Source organism: Phytophthora infestans, genomic scaffold (genome assembly GCF_000142945.1).
Source record: "Phytophthora infestans T30-4 supercont1.46 genomic scaffold, whole genome shotgun sequence".
Taxonomy (NCBI): Eukaryota; Oomycota; class Peronosporomycetes; order Peronosporales; family Peronosporaceae; genus Phytophthora; species Phytophthora infestans.
Window position 1 is genome coordinate 829005 of NW_003303713.1, and position 20129 is coordinate 849133.

Sequence of the window (20129 nt, forward strand, 5' to 3'; positions counted from 1 at the left end):
GTGGAACTGGCAGAGTAGAATCTTGACCCCAGGGAAAGCCGCCTTCAGCACACTCATTTCGGTAAAGTCCTTGTCTATGATGACACACTGCAGCCGCTTCGTAGCAGGATTGTTCAGTTTGAATTCTTCGATGGCTGCTTCCAGGGTTTCCTTCCGCTCATTCTGGACTAAGTCGCGCTGCACGTACTGCCCTTTACCAAAGGTGTCATGAATCATGAAGGAAAATACCTTGTACTTCGGTACGTTTGTTCCGTGTGTAGCATCGATAAGTAAGACCTCCGGAAAACGATCGTACAGATACCGCATGTGTTTTGTCTGCATTGTTATGCACGTAGCAATTTTCGGAAACAGCAAAAGGATAATAAGCGGTGATATGAATAAATATCTGATCGATCATCGTTTACCTTGCTTTGTTGTGCCTCTACAAAAATTCTGCCCACGTTGCCGTTTTCTCCACAGAAATCCATCATCCACGCTTTCAAACGTTGGGCACTAGTTGTTGATTGGGTTGATTGATTCTTCAGCTTTCGTACCAGATTGTGTACATCCCTTATCGTCGGTGAACAGTCGGAATTCTCAGTAATAAACTGGTGAATGCTCTTCTTTCCTGCACCGGCCTTTTGTAGAACCCCCACGGTTTGCAGAACACTCTCCCCAACTGCTGTTCGGTTAATTGGGTAGTTTTGATACGTTGTCGAATCAACCAAGTGATTATGGGTCGTTCTCATCTTCGTAATACATACAACAAACATGTGAGCTGATTTATCCACTTCTCGAACGCAGGCATTAATCTAAAAGACATTACAACGTTAGTGTGCTTGTATTATCCGCCAGCACCCGCCAGCACACACTAGGACCCGCCAGTATCTGCCAGCACCCACCAGCACCCGCCAGCACCCGCCAGTGGATGGCTTACCTGTGTAGGACACTCGATCGAGCGAGACTCTTGACGTGCTCTCTTGCCCTTCCCACGCGGCTTGAACTTTCCTGCACACCAGCGTCTTGGCGTACCATTCCCATGTCTCTGGAATAGGTGTAGATTTGGAGCCCGTACGCTGGATAACGGCGTTTCTTTCGCCAACCTTCTTGTTTGTTTGAAGTCTGAACACCTGGATATCAATAGGCTTGTTAGAGAAGGTCATATACTAAGCAGACCAAATACACCTTACCTGGTACGTTTCCGCTTGGTATGTGCGGATGTACGTGTCGAACGCATCCCACGACTCGAAGACGGTGCGGCCAGGAAGGGGAGGAGTCGAATGCTGAGGGTGAAGGTCTTCCGAGCGGCTTGATTTGTCTGAATGCTCCGTCGAACTCGACGTCGTGCCTAGCGCGAACTTGCTTCCGTCACTAACGCTGTTCTCGTCATCTACGTTGTAATCGCTGTCGCTGTCCGATTTCAGGGGGCACACGTTTTCGCGCCGACCGTCGCATTCGCTCCGCCCGGGTTCATTTGCTTCCGTCGATCGGGGGGGGGGCGGGAATGCGTAATGAGTGGTTTGCATACACGTATGCATACACGTATACGTCGTTCGGATAGCTGGGAGGTCCGGAGCGATTTGAGATAAGAGCGTTCGTAGAGCGTCCATTTTTTCAAATCCTGAAGAGTCTCCACAGGCGGGGGTTCCAACCACTCTCAATAAAATAAAAGAAAATATTACGCGCGACAGGAATACCCGCCCATAAATGTGATTAAGCTCAAAGTCTGAACACAAACTATAAAAACGATTCCAAAAGGTTCAAAAACGAATATATATGTAAAGTGGGCAAATAAAGCTGTACAACTCTACCAAAAAAATACTCTGGGCCGGTCACTACTGTACGTCATAACAACGAAATCGGTACAGCAATCTCTCTCGCTCTGGTACCGTGGTCCAACCCTATCTTACAGTTTCAAATATTGTTTAAGAAGTTTCTGCGTGTACGTGTACCTACAAGCTCAACAGCGAAGCACGGAATATGATGTCTGGGAGCCTCCCAGACATCATAGTCCAGTGGGAGACCATCTTGAGAATGTCGGAAACAGTCGTTTGCGCAGGCGGCCGCTTTAAGTTAAAGATCAGGTGCCGGTTAAAGTTTAACCGGTACATGTAGATGATATTTGTCCTTTGTAAACTGGCTCTGAAATCTGAAGGATTTGAGGATACCTTACTGTACACGCGTGGCAGCTGCGCAATGGTCATCGTTGCGGAAGTTTGGTTTAATGTGTACTGATGTTAACTCCCAGCAACTACTGTAGCCATGCACGTAAAACATGTAAAAAAGCAAATAGTGCTGTACAGCTCTACCAACAATCAATTTACTCTATGCCGGGTACTACCATACGTCAAATTAACGATACCGGTACCGGTATATGAAGCTTAGTTCCCGGCACGGATGTGGCACCACAGGCACGAGCCTTTCAATTCACAACAATAACGCAAGGCTTGTCTGCGGAATATCTCAAGTTTGGAAATGGTTCGACTTGCGCCACCCTAATTCATGTACAGTTTTGCGATCCGGAGGAAAATTTACAAAAACATGTATTTGAGAAAGCATATGTAACGACTTAGCGACGGATAGACGAACTTTGATTTTATTGATTAAGATCATTGACTACCGGGAAGTCATATGATACACAAATCTTCCCTTGAAAGCACGTGTATTGAAGGTGAGGCGAGGAAGGTGGAGGAGCTTGAGTAGAAGGAAGAAAAAAGAGATGTGATTGAATTTTATGAGTCTGTCTTCAGAGAGTTTCCTGGCACCATTGATTTATCTTTCCTGTAAAAGGTGATGTATCGACTTATGCAGGATTGGGTCCAGAACATATTTTGTATGGTAAGACATTCTGTACAATAACTTGTACGCTATGTCACCAATTAGGACACATCATTGACAGCCTCTCTGTGTCCCAAGTTGGGGGCAGTTCTTATCCCAGATGGTGCAGCTGATTTGCATTCAAGACGTTGAGGACTTTGACTTAAATTACTACTTCGAGGATAATCGACTGTTTCTTGCGGTAGTGAGTTGCTAGAAAGTATGTCTATACCTTTCCGAAGGTCGCAAAGTTCTTTACCGTCGTGCAGTTCAAGTATCAGTGAAATAAGCTTGCTTTCTCTTCCGTATCGTTCTCGTTGAGTGCATTAAGTGTTCATTTCCTGATCTTTCAACTTTTGCACAGGTGCGGTTTTCTTCTGATTTGCATGCAAGTATTGAAGGTGTTGATCAAGTGCAATCCTCAAGGGAGCGAGACTTAGTGCGATGCGCGCCTGACGCTATAGTCTGGGCTAGCTCTGAGTGAACTTGTTTCACTCGGTAGCGAATCGTCTCCACTGGTCTCAATAACCTTGGGTTTTGTCATATTGATTTACTGCAATCAATATTTTGCTGCTATGGTTCATGTGATTTGCACAGTATTAATATACTATCTTTTGTATACACAGATGCCTGTCAGTCTTCGCACATCAATTTTGTGCCAACATCAAGAGATGCTGTCGGACCGGTACTCAATGTGCAGTCTCTTATCGATCAGCAACGCTCTTCAAACTAGGGATTTTATCACCCCAGCCATGTTGCGGCCTATTTTGGCTCGGTTGGTAGAGGTGAGCCCAAGTGTGGATCATGGACATCCACGCTACGGTGCCTACACTATGGATGCGTTGCAGAAGGGCTTGCAGAAGCGGCGCAAACAGCTGATTTATCTGAACACAAAGTCGGGGTTCAAGAGCAGACCCAAGCGACCTGCCTCCATCGTGCGGAGTCGAAAATCGGCTCTGCTGATTATAGGTAGGCGGCCTGGGCAACGAGCAGGTACATGGCATTGTATCGCTCGTGCCTGGGTTGGTAACAAGTTTGTGTTCATCGATTCCGACACCTATCACTTCTTCCCTAACCGGGAGGAGCTTTTGACAAGTTTCTTTGAGACAGTAGATGGTGTGTACTCAATTGAGGACATTCCTCGTGCTAATCTTTAAGATTTAAATAATACGTATTTACTTTTAACAAAACTTGTTGCTGTATAAATTTTACATATCGATTAGTATTTTTCTTTTCCTTTTTTTTTCTTTTTCTTATTTTTGTATAAGTGTCTTACATAGTGATCCTCTTAGATTTATAAAAAGGGGTTTTGATAGTGCTTTTGTAAAAATGTCTGCTACCATTTCTTTGGTGTTGCAGTACATAATTTCAAATTCTTTTCGCTCTACTTTTTCTTGTACAAAGTGATACCGAATGTCAATGTGCTTGCTTCTGCCATGCAGTTCTGGGTTGTAGGAAAGTTTAATACAACTTTGATTGTCCTCAAATAGGGTGATAGCATGTGAGCTTTCGTGTTTAAGCTCTACTAAAAGAAGCTTTAAGAAAATAACTTCTTGCATGCAGTGACATAGGGCTATGTATTCTGCCTCTGTTGTGGACAGAACTACGGTGTGGTGCTTTCTCGATTGCCATGAAATTGGGCTTCCACACATATATGCGATATAGCCTCCCACAGATCGTCGTGTCTCTGGGCAATTGGCGTAGTCTGCGTCGGAGTATGCAGTGAGATAATGCTTTGACTTATACTGCTCTAGATTTTGCTTTCCACCAGGGGTGATGCCAAGATTGCGCGTACCGTTTAAGTACTTCAATCCTCTCTTAACGGCATTCCAGTGAGGTTTTCCTGGGTTCACCAGGAATTGACTGACTTCTCGTAGAAAATATGCGAGATCAGGTCTAGTTCCCATCATTAAGTACATGAAGCTACCAACTGCCTCTCTGTACGGGATCGCTTTCATCTCATGTTTTTCTTCTGGCGTTTGGGGGCACATGGCCTCCGTCAGCTTCACACTGGGATCAGCGGGTGTACCAACCGGGTGTGCATCAAGATGAGAGAAGCGATCCAGGACTTTGGTAGCGTACTTCTCTTGGTGGATGAAAATGGTTCGGTCCGTACGGCTGCGCACGATTGACCAGCCTAAGATGTATTGAGCTTCACCGAGATCAGACATTTTGAAGCGCTGCTTGAGAGCGTTCTTTATGTTGTTAATGATATCAAGCGTAGGGGCTATGATGAGGAGGTCGTCCACATAGACTAGAATGTAGCATGTAGCTCCATCCACAACTCCAATGAAAACGCATTGGTCTTTGATGAGTTTGTGGAATTTCATGGTGAGAAGAAAAGAGCACAGGGTAAGATACCAGATCCGAGGTGCCTGCTTAAGACCATATAGGCTCTTCAAAAGCTTGCAGGCTAAGTGCTCTTTTCCACGAACAGTAAACCCTTCATATTGCAGCATGTAAATTTCCTCATCGAGGTATCCGTTCAGGAAAGCGGTTTTAACATCGATTTGATGGATCTCAAGGTCAAGGAGTGCTGCAATCGTCAGTAAAAGTCGCAGCACTTCCATGCGGATCACTGAAGAGAATATCTCATCGTAGTCAACGCCATACTTTTGCAAAAAACCTTTTATTACCAGGCGAGCTTTATAGCGGTCAATACTGCCGTCTCCATTGTATTTTACAACGAATACCCATCGACACTGTAGGGCCCTTCTCCCTGTCGGTAGTTTTGTGAGGACCCACGTTTTGTTGTCAATCAATGATTTGTATTCACAAATGGCTGCCTTCTCCCAGTGTTGTGCTTCTGGTAGTTTCTGGGATTCTAGGAACGTCTTTGGGTTCAGATATGTGTCTGATAGCCAATAGAGCGTAGATATGAGTGAGGTGCTCTTTTCGTTCGTTAATGTCGAGTGGATCATCAAGTAGACACGAGTGTTCATCCTCGTTCTGAGCGTTCGTTTTGTGTTTGACTTTCTTCATCTTTACTACTACTTCCGCGGCAAGCGCATTGACGCTGCGTTTTAGTAGTGAGGCTATTGGAGGTAGCAATTGTGGTGTTGGTAGCGACGGTGATAGCGTCGGTGCGGGGCCATTTTGGTCCGAGATTGCGGGTGTATTGAGGAATTCCAAGTGTGGGAACTCGTCTTCTCTAAACACAACATCCCTGCTGTAGATAACACGGTTTTCTTTCGTGTCAAGGAGTCTATATCCCTTTTTGTTTGATGGGAGTCCTAAGTACATGCACTTCTTAGCACGTGGTTCTAGTTTTGTGCGGTGTATCTCAGGGATGTGAGCGTACGCAGTACACCCAAACACTTTGATGTAGTGCGCGAATGGTTTTCGCTTGAACCATTTCTCGTATGGGGTGACCTTATCGGTTACCGAGCTGGGAGTAATGTTCAGAAGGTCAGCAACGTGTTTGACGCATTTTCCCCAAAGAACCTGCGGTAGGTTACCATCAATGAGGAAAGCCCAGGTTCGTTCGAGTAGTGTACGCATGCGCCTCTCTGCAACTCCATTTTGCTGGGGCGTGTACGCACTTGTAAATTGTGCGTGCGTATTGTACTTCTGAAAAATCATTTTTCCAAGTTTCTCATATTCTCGGGCATTGTCGCTTTGAAGATGTCTAACTTCTTCATCGTGTATGTTCTCATTGAACTGGAGTTCGCCTACATCAGCGCGAAAAACGTTTTGTGCTTTCTTGCGAAAATCTTCATAGCATTCATACAGCTCAGACTTTCGCTTGATGATGTAGATGAACATGTACCGTGAGTAGTCATCTATAAAGGTCAGAAAATATTGACACCCCGAGAGTGTGGGGACGGGTAATGGACCAGCCATATCAGAATGAACTTTTTCAAGAGGGAACTTTGCCCGTTCAACGGTACGTTTATTGAATGGGTTACGATGGGCCTTGGCGTATGTGCAGGAAGAGCAAAAGTAGTCTTTCTTGGAATCAAAGTCCTTCAGGCTCATGTCCATGACAGTGTTGGCTTTAGCCAGATCCTGCATAATGCGAAAGTTAGGATGACCCATTCGTTTATGCCAAAGTAAAACATTATCAGGCTTACCTGAAGTGGCCACATGGGCTACCTGACTTGAGGTTGCCGGGCTCGCTTGAAACTGGTAGAGTCGAGTCCCTTCACCAATTTTGGCTTCAAATTTGGTTCGGCTAGCGAAGAACAGAACGCACTTCTTTGCGTTGGGGAAGTTGATTTTGAAATCATCTTCGACGGCTTGGCGCACGGAGAGTAGGTTGAACCTCCAGCTGGGGCGCATATAGCACGTTGGCCAAGGATATTTCTCGTTCCTTTCCCTTCGTGTCCTTGATTGTCATCTTGACATCACCAGTTCCTTTTATCGGAATCTGGTGATTGCCGCCGACAGTGATTGACTTGCCAGCACTTGGGATCAGCTTCTCAAACCACTTCGGATTGGACGTAACGTGGCGAGTGCAGCCTGAGTCGACAGTCCACACTGGGTCATGCTCCGCATCTTGGGCGGTGAGACTTACAGCCTCTGTTTCTTGTCTGAGGTCCAGAGTGGTGATGGCTATGATTCCATACTCGTTGTCGGAGTCGGTGTCCTTGCGGCGACCGTGGAATTTATTGTGACTCTTGGATTTTTCAGATGTATTCTTCTGGTTGCCGTTCTGGCTTCTGTTTCGATTGCTGTTCCGCTTGCTCTTGTAGTCATTCCGATTTTGGCTTCGTGACTTGCCGCCGAAACCGTCCTTGTAAGGATGCTGTCGAGCTTGATTGGACGAAGGTTTCAGCTTTAAGTTTGGCGGGAAGCACCGTTCCTGCCTTTACCTGACCATTTTGTAGGTGGCGCTGTAGAACATAGCAGTCGACAGTATCGTGGTTGGTGCGCAGGCAGTATGTACAGCTCATCGTTGAGATGAGAGCCTTGCTCTCTTGATAGGGAGCTTGAACCAAGGTTGGTTCAGGTGCTAAAGCCTGTAGGGCCTGCTCGTTTCGGGTTTCCCTCGATTCGGGTGTTCCTTGTTTGAGCGTGTAGCGGTTTTTCGCCAGTTCATGCTGCACCTTGGCCTCGATGTGACGCTTTAGCTCTTCGTAGGGAATGAATTTCCTGCTACCCTTCCAGACCGATAGTTGCTGCTTCCATTTTCCAGGTAGCGCATGGTACAAGTAGAGTGACTTCTGTTCGTCACTGAGCACACTGTTTGTGGCTTCGGAGGCAACCTTCATGGCAGATTCGATGTCAATTATGAACCCCGTAAGGTCTGAACCTTCTTCATACCTCAGTGCCATCAGGTATGATAGCACATGATACGGGTCGCCGTGGATGGCAGCACCTTTGGACTTGCTACAGATCGTCTGGAAGATCTCAAACGCAGTAGTCTTGTCCTTGACCATGAGAACATGTTGGTCATCGACGGTCTTGATAAGGAAAGCTTTTGCTTTTGCCTCGTTGAGTCGAAGCTTTTTCGAGCTCAGCCTCTGGCTTTTAGCCTTCAGCTTCTCTGCTCGCTTCAGTTCATCCCGCTTCTGAGCAGTGAATGACTGGATAACGGGGGGATTCTCCTGCCCCATTTCCACATCGCCGTCGTCTCCGGCTGTGGGTGCATCCGAACTTGCGGAGCTGGCATCAGAGGAGGACTCGCTCGGTGAGGAGCCCACCATTTCGTCGGCCTTGGGAGCACCGGCAGCATCAAGCGCGGCGGACATGTCGCTCATGTCGGACAGTGCCGGGTTGAGTTCTTCATCGGAGTCGAACTCGTAGTGGGAGTCACCGGTGTAGTCGATAGTAGCCGAGAAGGTTCTTTCCTTCGAGGGCGGCAGTGACGCGGGTCTTCCAGATGATGAAGTTCCGGCCATTGAGGCGCGGAAACTCGCGGTCGTAAGCGGTGGAGGCTTGCGTTGGGCTCATAACCTATTGAAGGTGAGGCGAGGAAGGTGGAGGAGCTTGAGTAGAAGGAAGAAAAGAGAGATGTGATTGAATTTTATGAGTCTGTCTTCAGAGAGTTTCCTGGCACCATTGATTTATATTTCCTGTAAAAGGTGATGTATCGACTTATGCAGGATTGGGTCCAGAACATATTTTGTATGGTAAGACATTTTGTACAATAACTTGTACGCTATGTCACCAATTAGGACACATCATTGACAAAGTCATCTTCGAGAACGAGCCAAAAGGATGATGTTGCGGTGGTACTTACAGTAATCCTCATCGATATTCCTTATCCTCTGGCTTCTGACCATTGGCCTGTGGCCAACCGATGCAGCTCCTCACTTCCGATTTTCCTACCTGCAGCCCAAGTTGCTCGTCCACTTTCCGCCATGAAGTTCGCCGTCATCGCCTCTGCTGCCGCGCTCGTCGCTGCCACCAACGCCGCTACATGTGACGTGACCGCACTCCAGACGATCATCACCTCGCCTGATGCTGCCACTTGCATGACCGACTCTGGTTTCTCGGGAACGACGCTGGTCACGCCCACGGACGCCGAGCTGGCCAAAATGTGTACCAGCACGGCCTGCCAGTCGCTGCTCTCGGACGCCCGAGCGGCCGCCCCCACGGAGTGTACGGTGGGCACCTTCGCCTTGTACGCCGACCTGATCACCCCGCTCAACAGAGTCTGTTCTGGCGGCTCGTCCTCCGGGTCGTCGACTTCGGCCACCGTGGGCTCTACCGAAGGTTCATCGGCCACCATCACGGCCAACTCCACGATTTCGGACTCCTCAGCTTCAGCCTCCTCATCGGGCAGCAGCAGCAGCGCCAGCACGGCTGTCGTCTCGGTCGGTGCCGTCCTAGTCGCTATGGCCGCCACGTTCTTTTAAGACATTGGTCGGCAGCTAACAAATAGAGCTTGAGAAATACAACAACCAGACCATTTTCTAGAAAGACGAATTGTACTTTCGGTGATCGGCGGTACACTTGCGAAGAGACAGTGTTCACATCGGACATGTCCTCAGAAGTCGTCAGAGCAAAGGTGTTCGACCGTCAAGTCCCAGGTTGCAAAGACAGCCAGAATTCCGATTCATTCTAGAGGTGACGAGCGAGTCACCAAGACTTGGTCGTGTCCTTGCAAGACGACAATCCGAGCAATAACTACGCCAGCTTCAAGCGTTAGGTATCTCGAGTCAGTGACTCAACACCAAGCACGCTGCGTTTCCACGCGTCCGTTGCTCTTGTCGTTTATAACCTTCCTTTATGGTGAGACCTCGACGACGAACACGTGCTGTTATCAGACTTGGGATTGCTAGAATGGCGGTAGACTGCTAGACAACGTTGCTGCTCTGGCGTCCGACCACAAGTATGCTGAGTGACTGAGCAATTTGATTTTAGAGTACCAACCTCGTCGCTCGAGCTGCTGTGGCTTGCGAGGCGACCCAAACTGGTCAGCAAGACCCCGTAGCGGAGAAATCATCTGACTACAACACGTTGGGGCCAAAGTGGCCGTCAAGGTTCGTGAAGCCTCACTTATCGATTAAACTCCACGCGACTACGGCAGCAGAAGCATGAACCTCGCGACGCCCATTACGAGCAACCAGATCTCGTCTTCGCCTTGTGCAATGACCAGCGAGACCAAGGCACGCTGTACCCAAGAGTTAAGGTCTCCTCCAAACTTCGCATCTCGCATGTTCCGACTAGTCTTCAAGCCAAAACAGCGCTCTGCTAATCAGCGAGCCAAGTCATGGCCGGGATGTGCCGAATTCGCAGCTGTCAGAGGCCAGTCCAGCACTAGCATCGAGATTCCAAGCTCAGTTCCACCTTGGGTACCTAGGGCGCATATTAAACTCCAGCAAGATTGCAAACAGACCGCAGACGACAGCAACAGTGAAGCTTCGTGGCGGGAGCGCCAGGTTCGCTGTACGAACTGCGAGCGGCTGTTCTTTAAGTCAATGGCGATGCCGAGTAGCACTGCGGACAGATTCTGCTCGCTGGATTGCAAGGCCAATTACGAGTATTTATCTCAGCTCCAAGACACGATAGATGTTGGCATGCTAGGGCGTGGCGGGACCAGCTGCGCATACAGCGACTACAGTAGCGACATCGATGGAGCGCTATGGTTTTGACGACTCATAAATTAAGAGCGCTATGTTGAAGTCGATCATTAAGCGCTCCCTGATTGGTCGAAATGGATCGTGACTGTTTTGGAGCACGTGGTGAACTGTTCTCGTGTATTTGTGAGAATGACAGCTCCTTGCACTGCGTCCTGCATATGACAGAGCCCCAGAAGCTCCTGAATATATCGGCAGAGACCGAGGACCTCGGTCCACTACTAAGGTTAAAGCAAAAAAGAGTTAAGAGCACTTTTGCAAGAAATGGGTGCTGAATTATAAAAACTTACAGTTTGAATGGTCTTTTTTATTTTACGAGAAAATGATTCGTATTGTTTCGAGGATCTTCTGTTGCAACTCCGAAACCTTTTATCGAGTTGAAAAACGTAATTTAGTTATGAATACCGGTTTCTATTTTATTTAATCTGCCTATTTTTAGCAGCTCAATCGAAAATAGCTACTTTGTGAAAAACAAGTCTACCACCAATTTGAAAACCAAGCATTTGAGGTTTATCAGAATAAAACCTCGCTGGAATGAGCAAGTCGAACACAGTAATTTTACCCTACCGGTATTTGTTTTCATTCGCGCGGCAACTCCTCACGCGCGGCAACTCCTTCACGCCCTCACTCCCTGCAACTCGTTCACGCGCAGCGACTCCTTCACGCGCGGCAACTCCTTCACGCTCTCACGCGCGGCAACTCCTTCACGCCCTCACGCGCGGCAACTCGTTCACGCCCTGCGACTCGTTCACGCGGGGTTACGGGTTACAAGGTACTTCCTCCGGGACGAAATAAGTGCAACATTGTATTATCCACACCTTTAAGTGCCGCAGCAGCTTGCCTTCTTTAGCGCGTCGCGAATGACCGAACGAGACACACCCACCTCTTTTGCTAAACTGTCTTGGGTCATGCAGCGTCTGAAAGGGACGTCGGCTATCTGCTCCAGCAGTGCGGAGCGGACCAAACACGGCTGATTGTGCTCTTGTCGACGCCAAAATGGTCAGATGCACGGGTCAAGCAACCCCAGTCAGGTTCACCCCCGCACGCTGTGCATGAGGATGAAGAGGACGACATCCTGGCGTTCTCGGTTCGTTAGGTTTGGCCTCGAAGTGGCCCCAGCTGAGTCGGCTGCGTTGGTCATGCGGCTTGGAAATGGGGAGTGTCTGGTGTTAAAGATGCTGAAAATGTGGAATGGCAAGCTGCCTGCGGTACATTTCCGTCGATAACTCTGGCGTCTGAGCAGCGTTTTTCGCGCGCAAACCAGCAAAGAGGAGATCACACCGCGACGATTCCGCCAATCAGCGCTTCTAAAGCGAGTCTGTAGGAAAAACCACGTTCTTGACTAGGAGACTGTTGCAATTATTACCAACGAGAGGAAGTAATTATCTGGGTTTTGTGGCAAATTAGTGGTGTTTCAGAGCTGAAAGCCCCCTCATTTTTCGACAAAAATGAGGCCAAAAAAATCCTAATTAATGACAACTTTGAAACCCCCTATTCTACAAGTAGAAACTTGTCCAAGACAAAGGAAAATGATTAAAAAAGCTTCTAAATTAGAATCTGATATCCTGCAGGAAATGATTTTGAAGTGTGCCGGTGGTGGATCTGCCAGAACGCAAGCTTGAAGTCAGGCATGTCTAGGTCAGTGTTTGTTTGACCTGGTCAGGCCATTCAAGCAAGCACTTAAGCGCCTCGAGCGGCTCTATGCCTCCAGTTCAGTGGTCTCCCTTCGCCACCTCAAGCCAGCACCTGGCCATTTTTCAAGCGACCAGTTTCCACCCAGATCGCCTCGTTTTCCTTGGCCATGCACAAGTCCGCCCACGACTTCGCCGAGGCCAAGCGCCAGAAAGACATCATTTCCTGGGACGCCTACACTAAAGGTCTCAAGGCCGGCGCATGGGCCAGTCTGGTCATGGGTGCGGCCGTCTACGGCGCCAATGCGTACCATCACGGTTTCCGCACGCGTATCGGCGTCAGTGGTAAATGGGCCCTTGTAGTGTCGGCCTACCTGGCCGGATTCGCCGTTGTGGCCGAGAATCGTCTCCTGGCTGGGGCCAGAAACCCCGACAAGTACATGGAGACACTCGACCCCAACTACGTCGAGGTCCGCATGGTGAAGACGCAACTGCCGCTGCACAAACGAGCGGCCAACTTCGTGTACGATCATCCGTATCGTAGCTTGGTGACGGCCGGCGTGCCTCTTGTGGGCGGTATCTTTGCCTACCAGACCACGAATGCCGGCATCGCTCGTTCGCAGCAGATCATGCACACTCGAATCTACGGCCAGGCCGCCGTGGTAGCCCTGCTGCTGGGCTCCATGGCCTTTCACGATTTCATGGCCAAACGTGGCCGCTTCGAGGAGGACGAAGAGTCCAAGATCGAGGAGCTGAAAGCGTAGAACACTGGAAAACACTCTTTCTATCTAGCACATAAGAGGGCAGTTAACTTGTTACGAGCCACACAGCAGAAACTATTGCGAACGACAGGAACTTCACGGAGGCTGGCAGATAACTCGTCGCTACGGATAAGACAGATCGAGTAAAAGAATACATGCACCATGCGGCGCAACCACGTGTAGTCGTATAGTTAAGAAAAAAAAAAGCTTGCGAGTCGTCGAAATCAGCAGTGGCCATTCGACAGTAGCTGGCCAAGTTGGCGGTACATGTACTCTGCTATCTCTTTCCATGTATTTGGTACAGCTTGATGATGGCTACCCAACAGCAAGCTACCAGGAAGAAGACTGCTACTGTAAGATGCTGTAGCGACGAGTGTTCTCAGGGTTTGACGCTTGGTGGGACGGCGCTTACAAGATTACAAGAATGACAGAAACAGTATGCTGAACAATCAAACCATCACGTAGGCTGGTCCGCTCGGCCTGGCTTCGCACGGCCACCAGCACCGAAAGTTCAATTTCACATGCTCCAGTCTTGTCGCTCGTGCATCGGCCGTCCTCTCGTTGCACGGCGTGCCTGACCTCACTTGGTCACCATCTCGATCGATCTTTACAGTGCGCTCCTAAGATGGAAAGGCTGGTTTGTATCGAGGACGCCCGCGCTCACTTTTGCTTTAGCGTACCGCACGATGGCGTCCTCGCCCGCGGGGCCGTATTCCAACCTGCCGGAAGTATCTCCGCCCATACTCGAACGCTCGATCCTCGAGAGCGGATACACGCGCGAGAGCGGTCGGACCATCCCCAATGGCACGTCGGACTATTCTAGCAACGCGGCCAGCAACAGTCTCCACTGCCGAAACGTGACGGCCAAGTACGAGGAGTACATCAATCCATGCGTGTTGAGTTGGAGCGATCTGAGCTACGCCGTGCCGAGCAAAAAGACGACCAAGAACCCGTACGGCAAGAAGATCATCCTGGACAAAGTCAGCGGACGCAGCGCACCCGGAGACCTCACGGCCATCATGGGCCCGTCCGGTTCGGGTAAAACCACACTGGTCGACCTGCTGGCCGACCGTATCAGCTCCGGCCTCGTGACCGGCAACATCGAATTGAACGGCACGGACCGCGTGACTAAGACGTTTCGGGCCGTGACGAGCTACGTGGCCCAAGAAGATACGCTGCTGGGCTCGTTCACAGTAGTGGAGACCATGAAGATGGCGGCCCGACTCAGTCTGCCCAACAGTGTGGTAATGACGGACATCCACTCGCGCGTTGAGAGTGTCATGGACGCGATGGGACTCGGTGCCTGCAGGAACACCCTGGTCGGCGACATCTTCCGGAAAGGTCTGTCCGGTGGCCAGAAGCGGAGACTTAGTATCGGTATTGAGCTGCTGTCGAACCCGAGCATCCTCATTCTGGACGAACCCACCAGTGGCCTGGACTCCAGCTCGGCACATAACGTCATGAAGTACATTTTGAAACTCTGTGGCGAAGGCAAGAACGTATTGTGCACGATCCACCAGCCGTCGTCGCTGGTGTACGACATGTTCACGAACGTCATCGTGCTGTCTTTAGGGCAGATAGTGTACTGTGGATCTCGCGCCAACATGATCCCACACTTCGGTTCCATTGGGTTCAACTGTCCCAAATACATGAACCCGGCCGAGTACTTCGTGAACCTGGTTAACACGGACTTTGAGGACCACGTGGACGTCACGAAACTCGTCCACGCGTACGCCCAGAGCAATGTAAAGAAGCAGCTTCTAGACCAACTCTCGGCCGACCGGGCCACTCTACAGAACTTGCCTGATATCGAGCTGAGACCGTCGTCCGCGATGCGTCAGTTCAGCGTTCTCATGTACCGCAACACGCTCAACAACATCCGCAACCCCGGAATCTACTGGATTCGGTTGTTCATGTACTTCTGCTTGAGCTTCATGGTCGGCACCATGTACTTGAGCACGAACGACGACTTGACCGAGGAGGATCTGGTGCCACTGCTGTTCTACGTCCAGGCGTTCCTGGTGTTTATGTCTGTGGCTGTCCTACCGTTCTTCATCGAACAGCGTGCGGTGTTCGCTCGTGAACGTGCCAACAGTTCGTTGAGTGTGGTGAGCTACGTGTGCGCCAACTTCTTGGCTACACTACCGGGTATCTTCCTAATCGCGGCGATGTCGACGGCTTTGGTGGTCCTTCTGGCGGGTCTGAACGCGTTCGAGTATTTCCTATTGAACCTGTTCCTGTCACTGGTAGTGGCCGAGTCGATGATGCACGTGATCGGGGCTGCCGTCCCGCACTATATTATCGGCATCGCGTTGGGTGCCGGCGTGTTCGGTATGTTCATGCTGTGCGAGGGTTTCATGGTTCCTCGTGACTCGATCCCGGACTACTGGATCTGGGGCTACTACCTGGCGTTCCACTCGTACTCGTTCGAGTCGTTCGTGTTCAAGCAGTTCGAGAACGAGACGTCGGACGCGGCTAAGGGAATTCTGACGAAGTACGGCATGGAGGATGTGGATGTCATGAAGGACATGCTGTATCTGGTAGCATATGTAGCTGTTTTCCAGATCCTTTTCATGTTTATCTTGTGGAAATTCCACACAGGTCGTCGCTGAGTAGTGTGAAGCTGATGTAACGTATGAATAATTGAACGCTGTAACCAAATAGTTACGAGAATTGTGACCATGAACATGTCCCCCCAAATTGACCTAAACTGTATGCGCAAAAAGGTTCGCCATGTAAAGGTTCGTCAGCTTCGATCTCATGTCGTTCACGTGATGCATGTGCCTGACCGTTGTCCTTTCAAGATTTTTGCGGCGGAACGGCGGTCAACATCTTTGCAATAGGCTCTTCTCCCACCTGTGTCCGACTCGCACGCCACGCTGTGACCTGAAAGCGGAGTCCGCAGTAGTTCCTGCTGCAGGGTGAGACGGTAAAACTTATCCGAAAACTGTGTGCACTGCAGACCTCGATCCCTGAATAGCCCAAGCTTACACCCGATCCCAGTTCATTCGGAATTTCGCCTTCGTGCCGTCATGGCGTCACTGTCTCCACGGGGGTATGCCATTCTCGAAAGTGACCACAGTCAGGAGAGTGGCCACACCGGGGTCACCATGGTTACTCCAGGAGTGACTCCCGATAAACCCCGGAACCTGGACCGGGAGATCGAGATCAAGTACGAGCGTATCAGGAACCCATGCGTATTGAGCTGGAGCGACCTGAGCTACACTGTCAAGGGCAAGAAAACTCCGGAGTTACCATGGGGCACAAAGACTATCCTGGACCGTGTTAGCGGCCGCTGCGCTCCCGGCGAGCTCACGGCCATCATGGGCCCGTCCGGTTCGGGCAAAACTACGCTTGTAGACATGTTGGCCGACCGCATCAGCTCCGGCGAAGTGTCCGGCGCGATCGAAGTCAACGGCGTAGAGCGAGACTCTAAGACGTTCCGGGCCGTGACCAGCTACGTGGCCCAAGAGGACTCGTTGCTGGGCTCATTTACAGTAACCGAGACCATGCGGATGGCGGCCAAACTCAGTCTACCTAACACCGTCACGTCTCATGAGATTGAGATCCGAGTGGAGAATGTCATGGACGCCATGGGGCTGGGCACGGCCAGTGATACCCTGGTCGGCGACATCTTTCGCAAGGGCTTATCGGGTGGCCAGAAGCGTCGCCTGAGTATCGCCATTGAGCTACTATCCAACCCGAGTATTCTCATCCTGGACGAGCCGACCAGCGGTCTGGATTCCAGTGCCGCTCACAATGTCATGAAGTTCATCGTCAAGCTTTGCGGAGAAGGGAAGACTGTGGTCTGTACGATTCACCAACCGTCGTCGCTGGTGTACGAGATGTTCTCCAACGTGATCGTCCTGTCGGCCGGCCAGACGGTGTACTGTGGCCCGCGGGCCAAGATGATCCCACACTTCGCCGCCGCAGGCCACAGCTGTCCCACCTACATGAACCCGGCCGAGTACTTTATCAGTCTGGTCAACACAGATTTCGAGGACCATGTCGAAGTACTTACGCTTACTCAAAGAGTGAGACGAACAAGCAGATCCAGGAGAGGATCATTCGAGACAGAAGTACACTCAAACACCTACCGGACATTAGAAAACGGCCGCCGTCGGCTCTGCGCCAGTTCAGCGTTCTCATGTACCGCAACACGCTCAACAACATCCGCAACCCCGGAATCTACTGGATTCGGTTGTTCATGTACTTCTGCTTGAGCTTCATGGTCGGCACCATGTACTTGAGTACGAACGACGACTTAACCGAAGAGGATCTGGTGCCACTGCTGGTTCTACGTCCAGGCGTTCCTGGTGTTCATGTCTGTGGCCGTCCTACCGTTCTTCATCGAGCAACGTGCAGTATTCGCTCGTGAACGTGCCAACAGTTCGTTGAGTGTGGTGAGCTACGTGTGCGCCAACTTCTTGGCTACACTTCCGGGCATCTTCCTGATTGCAGCGATGTCGACGGCTTTGGTGGTTCTTCTGGCCGATCTGAACGCCATCGAGTATTTCTTGCTGAACCTGTTCCTGTCATTGGTAGTGTCCGAGTCGATGATGCACGTGATCGGAGCTGCCGTCCCGCACTATATTATCGGTATCGCGTTGGGTGCCGGCGTGTTCGGTATGTTCATGTTGTGTGAGGGTTTCATGGTTCCTCGTGACTCGATCCCGGACTACTGGATCTGGGGCTACTACCTGGCGTTCCACTCGTACTCGTTCGAGTCGTTCGTGTTCAAGCAGTTCGAGAACGAGACGTCAGACGCGGCCAAGGCTATCTTGGTGAAATACGGCATGGAGGACGTGGACGTCTCCCGAGATATGATGCTTTTGATCGTGTATATCGTGGGCTTCCAGGCCATTTTCGCGGCCATCCTGTGGATATTCCACACAGGTCGTCGCTGAATACCCTTTTAGCTTTTAATATGGAGCGAATTTAGCTCTTGTACATCGGGTTTTGGCTTGCTTTTGCTCACTTTTCAACTCAACTTGAAGGTTTGACAATATATGTATGATTTTTCCGATATAAACAGGCTAACGGGAAGCAATAATCGAGACCAACGTAGTCTTCTACCTTCGCATCCTATGCTGCTTCCCAGCAGGAACTTTCGGTGAGTTCCATCGCTGCACTGAAACGAGAATGCCATCAACAAGAATTGCCTTGCTGCCGAGAGAGGACTGAGCCTTTCCGTGTTTGGATAGTTCGCAAATCGATAGTGCCTTCAAGGCACCATCGTTGCGTTGGAGTTGACCCGGCACTGCCGCCGGCGTCACTGTGACGCTAAAACGTGCTCGAAAGTCGTACAGTATGTGCTGCATTGGTGCAGTGTACGTGTACATTAGAGTGGTTTAGGAGCAGGAACTTGTGTGAGTTGTAGACTAGCGCCAATCACACAACCCTAATCACACTGCCGCACACGTTGGTTTGCCAGCGAAGCATTTTGCAAAGCGAACGCGAGCTCTTATCCGTCCTTGGTGTATACTACATTTGCAAAGCACACAAGCCAGTCAAGATGCTCAAGGAGAGCTTAGTCCTCGCAGCGACCGCTCTGAACCTCGTCCTCGTCGAGGACGCCGCTGTGCTCTCCGCCAGATCTCCTATGCCACGACCAGTCCTCACACTGAAGGGCAACTTCAATTTCAACGCATTAAGCGACGGAGACTGTCGTTTTAATTTCCGATTCTGGAAGCGTGACGTAATTCGGCTGCACAAGGCGCTGCGGCTTGAGAAAGACTACAAGCTACCGAGCCGCCTTCGCGTTGGTGAAGTCGAGGGGCTCTGTGGGCTGCTACGCCGGCTCGCGTACCCTGGACGGTACAGGGATCTTGCTGTGATGTTCGGCAGGTCGCCCAGTGCGCTGTGCCTGATCGTTCGCTTCATGGTGGACCTAATCTACGCTAAGTGCAGCAAGCTTCTTGCACGCGGCAGTCCTATCGACAGGTGTATCGGCTTCATTGATAGCACGGTGCGTGGCATCGCCCGACCAGTGCGCAACCAACGGCAGTGCTATAATGGGCACAAAATGCACTCAAGTATACAGTATTCGGATGTTAAAGTACATAGATATACATTTGTATACGACTTGTAGAAAGCTTATCAGTCGTAGCTACATCACTTGAACGAACGTGTGACGCTCGTCTCTGGCAATCCTCACAAAAAAACCGGCGTCACACGTTCGTAGCTTTCTGCTAAACCACTCTATTAAGTTAATCATTGACTTAGTGGTCTGACCAAGCAAGCGGTCACTTTGCCATGAATTTGGCTAGGATGGTAACGTTAAGTGTACTCGGACTCAAGCACATTGAGCTCCACATGCACATGCAACTCATCGGTGGAGGGGGTCAGGACAACCCACACCCAGGCAACTGGGCGTACATGGTACATTTACAGCTCAACATCTGTTCAACTTTCGTCAGCTTGGAGAATCTGCATACATAATCTGCTGTGCTGTACAGCTGATTCTGTACGCAGCGACTTGTGAAGTGAACTTACACTGTAAGTGCACTGTAAGCTCACTTAGTCTTACAGTATTAATACTTGCTGGAGAACCTAGTTCCAAGAAACGACCGTTCAAGTACATTAGTAGAAAAAACAAAATCATACGTTCATTAGACCACTATAACGTCGAGTCATACTGTCTGACTAAACTATTTTCGCTCAACGGCGGCCTGTGTGGATTTTCACAATATGGGCCGCGAAAATGGCTGTAACGCGAAAATGTACACCGATTAATAGAAGCATGTCCGCGTGACATCCACATCCTCCATGCCGTTTTCGTTAGAAATTCCCTTACCCCCGTCCGACGTCTCGATCTCAAACTGCTTGAACACGAACTACTTCCAACTATATACGAGGTGAATCTCCCGGTAATTAGCCCCAAGATCCCAGTATATCCGGGGAATCGAGTCTCC

The 20129-nt window shown here is 50.1% G+C and overlaps 4 protein-coding genes across 4 annotated transcripts; all 4 read left to right on the forward strand.

Annotated features, from left to right (window-relative positions):
• Positions 1 to 9101: 9101 nt before the first annotated feature.
• On the forward strand, positions 9102 to 10848 carry PITG_16907 (elicitin-like protein; the record flags this gene model as incomplete). The annotated part of the gene is made up of 4 exons (XM_002897284.1): positions 9102 to 9557; positions 10108 to 10226; positions 10274 to 10625; positions 10771 to 10848. The coding sequence occupies 4 exons, from the start codon at positions 9102 to 9104 to the stop codon at positions 10846 to 10848; spliced, it is 1005 nt and encodes a 334-aa protein (XP_002897330.1).
• Positions 10849 to 12477: 1629 nt separating this feature from the next.
• PITG_16908 (uncharacterized protein) lies at positions 12478 to 13218 on the forward strand (the record flags this gene model as incomplete). Its single annotated transcript, XM_002897285.1, has 1 exon — positions 12478 to 13218. One exon carries the CDS (start codon positions 12625 to 12627, stop codon positions 13216 to 13218), a length of 594 nt encoding a protein of 197 aa, XP_002897331.1.
• A 683-nt stretch (positions 13219 to 13901) lies between these two features.
• On the forward strand, positions 13902 to 15827 carry PITG_16909 (ATP-binding Cassette (ABC) Superfamily; the record flags this gene model as incomplete). Its single annotated transcript, XM_002897286.1, has 1 exon — positions 13902 to 15827. The coding sequence occupies one exon, from the start codon at positions 13902 to 13904 to the stop codon at positions 15825 to 15827; it is 1926 nt and encodes a 641-aa protein (XP_002897332.1).
• Positions 15828 to 16247: 420 nt separating this feature from the next.
• Positions 16248 to 18122, forward strand: PITG_16910 (ATP-binding Cassette (ABC) Superfamily; the record flags this gene model as incomplete). The annotated part of the gene is made up of 3 exons (XM_002897287.1): positions 16248 to 17249; positions 17276 to 17446; positions 17523 to 18122. 3 exons carry the CDS (start codon positions 16248 to 16250, stop codon positions 18120 to 18122), a joined length of 1773 nt encoding a protein of 590 aa, XP_002897333.1.
• Positions 18123 to 20129: the final 2007 nt, after the last annotated feature.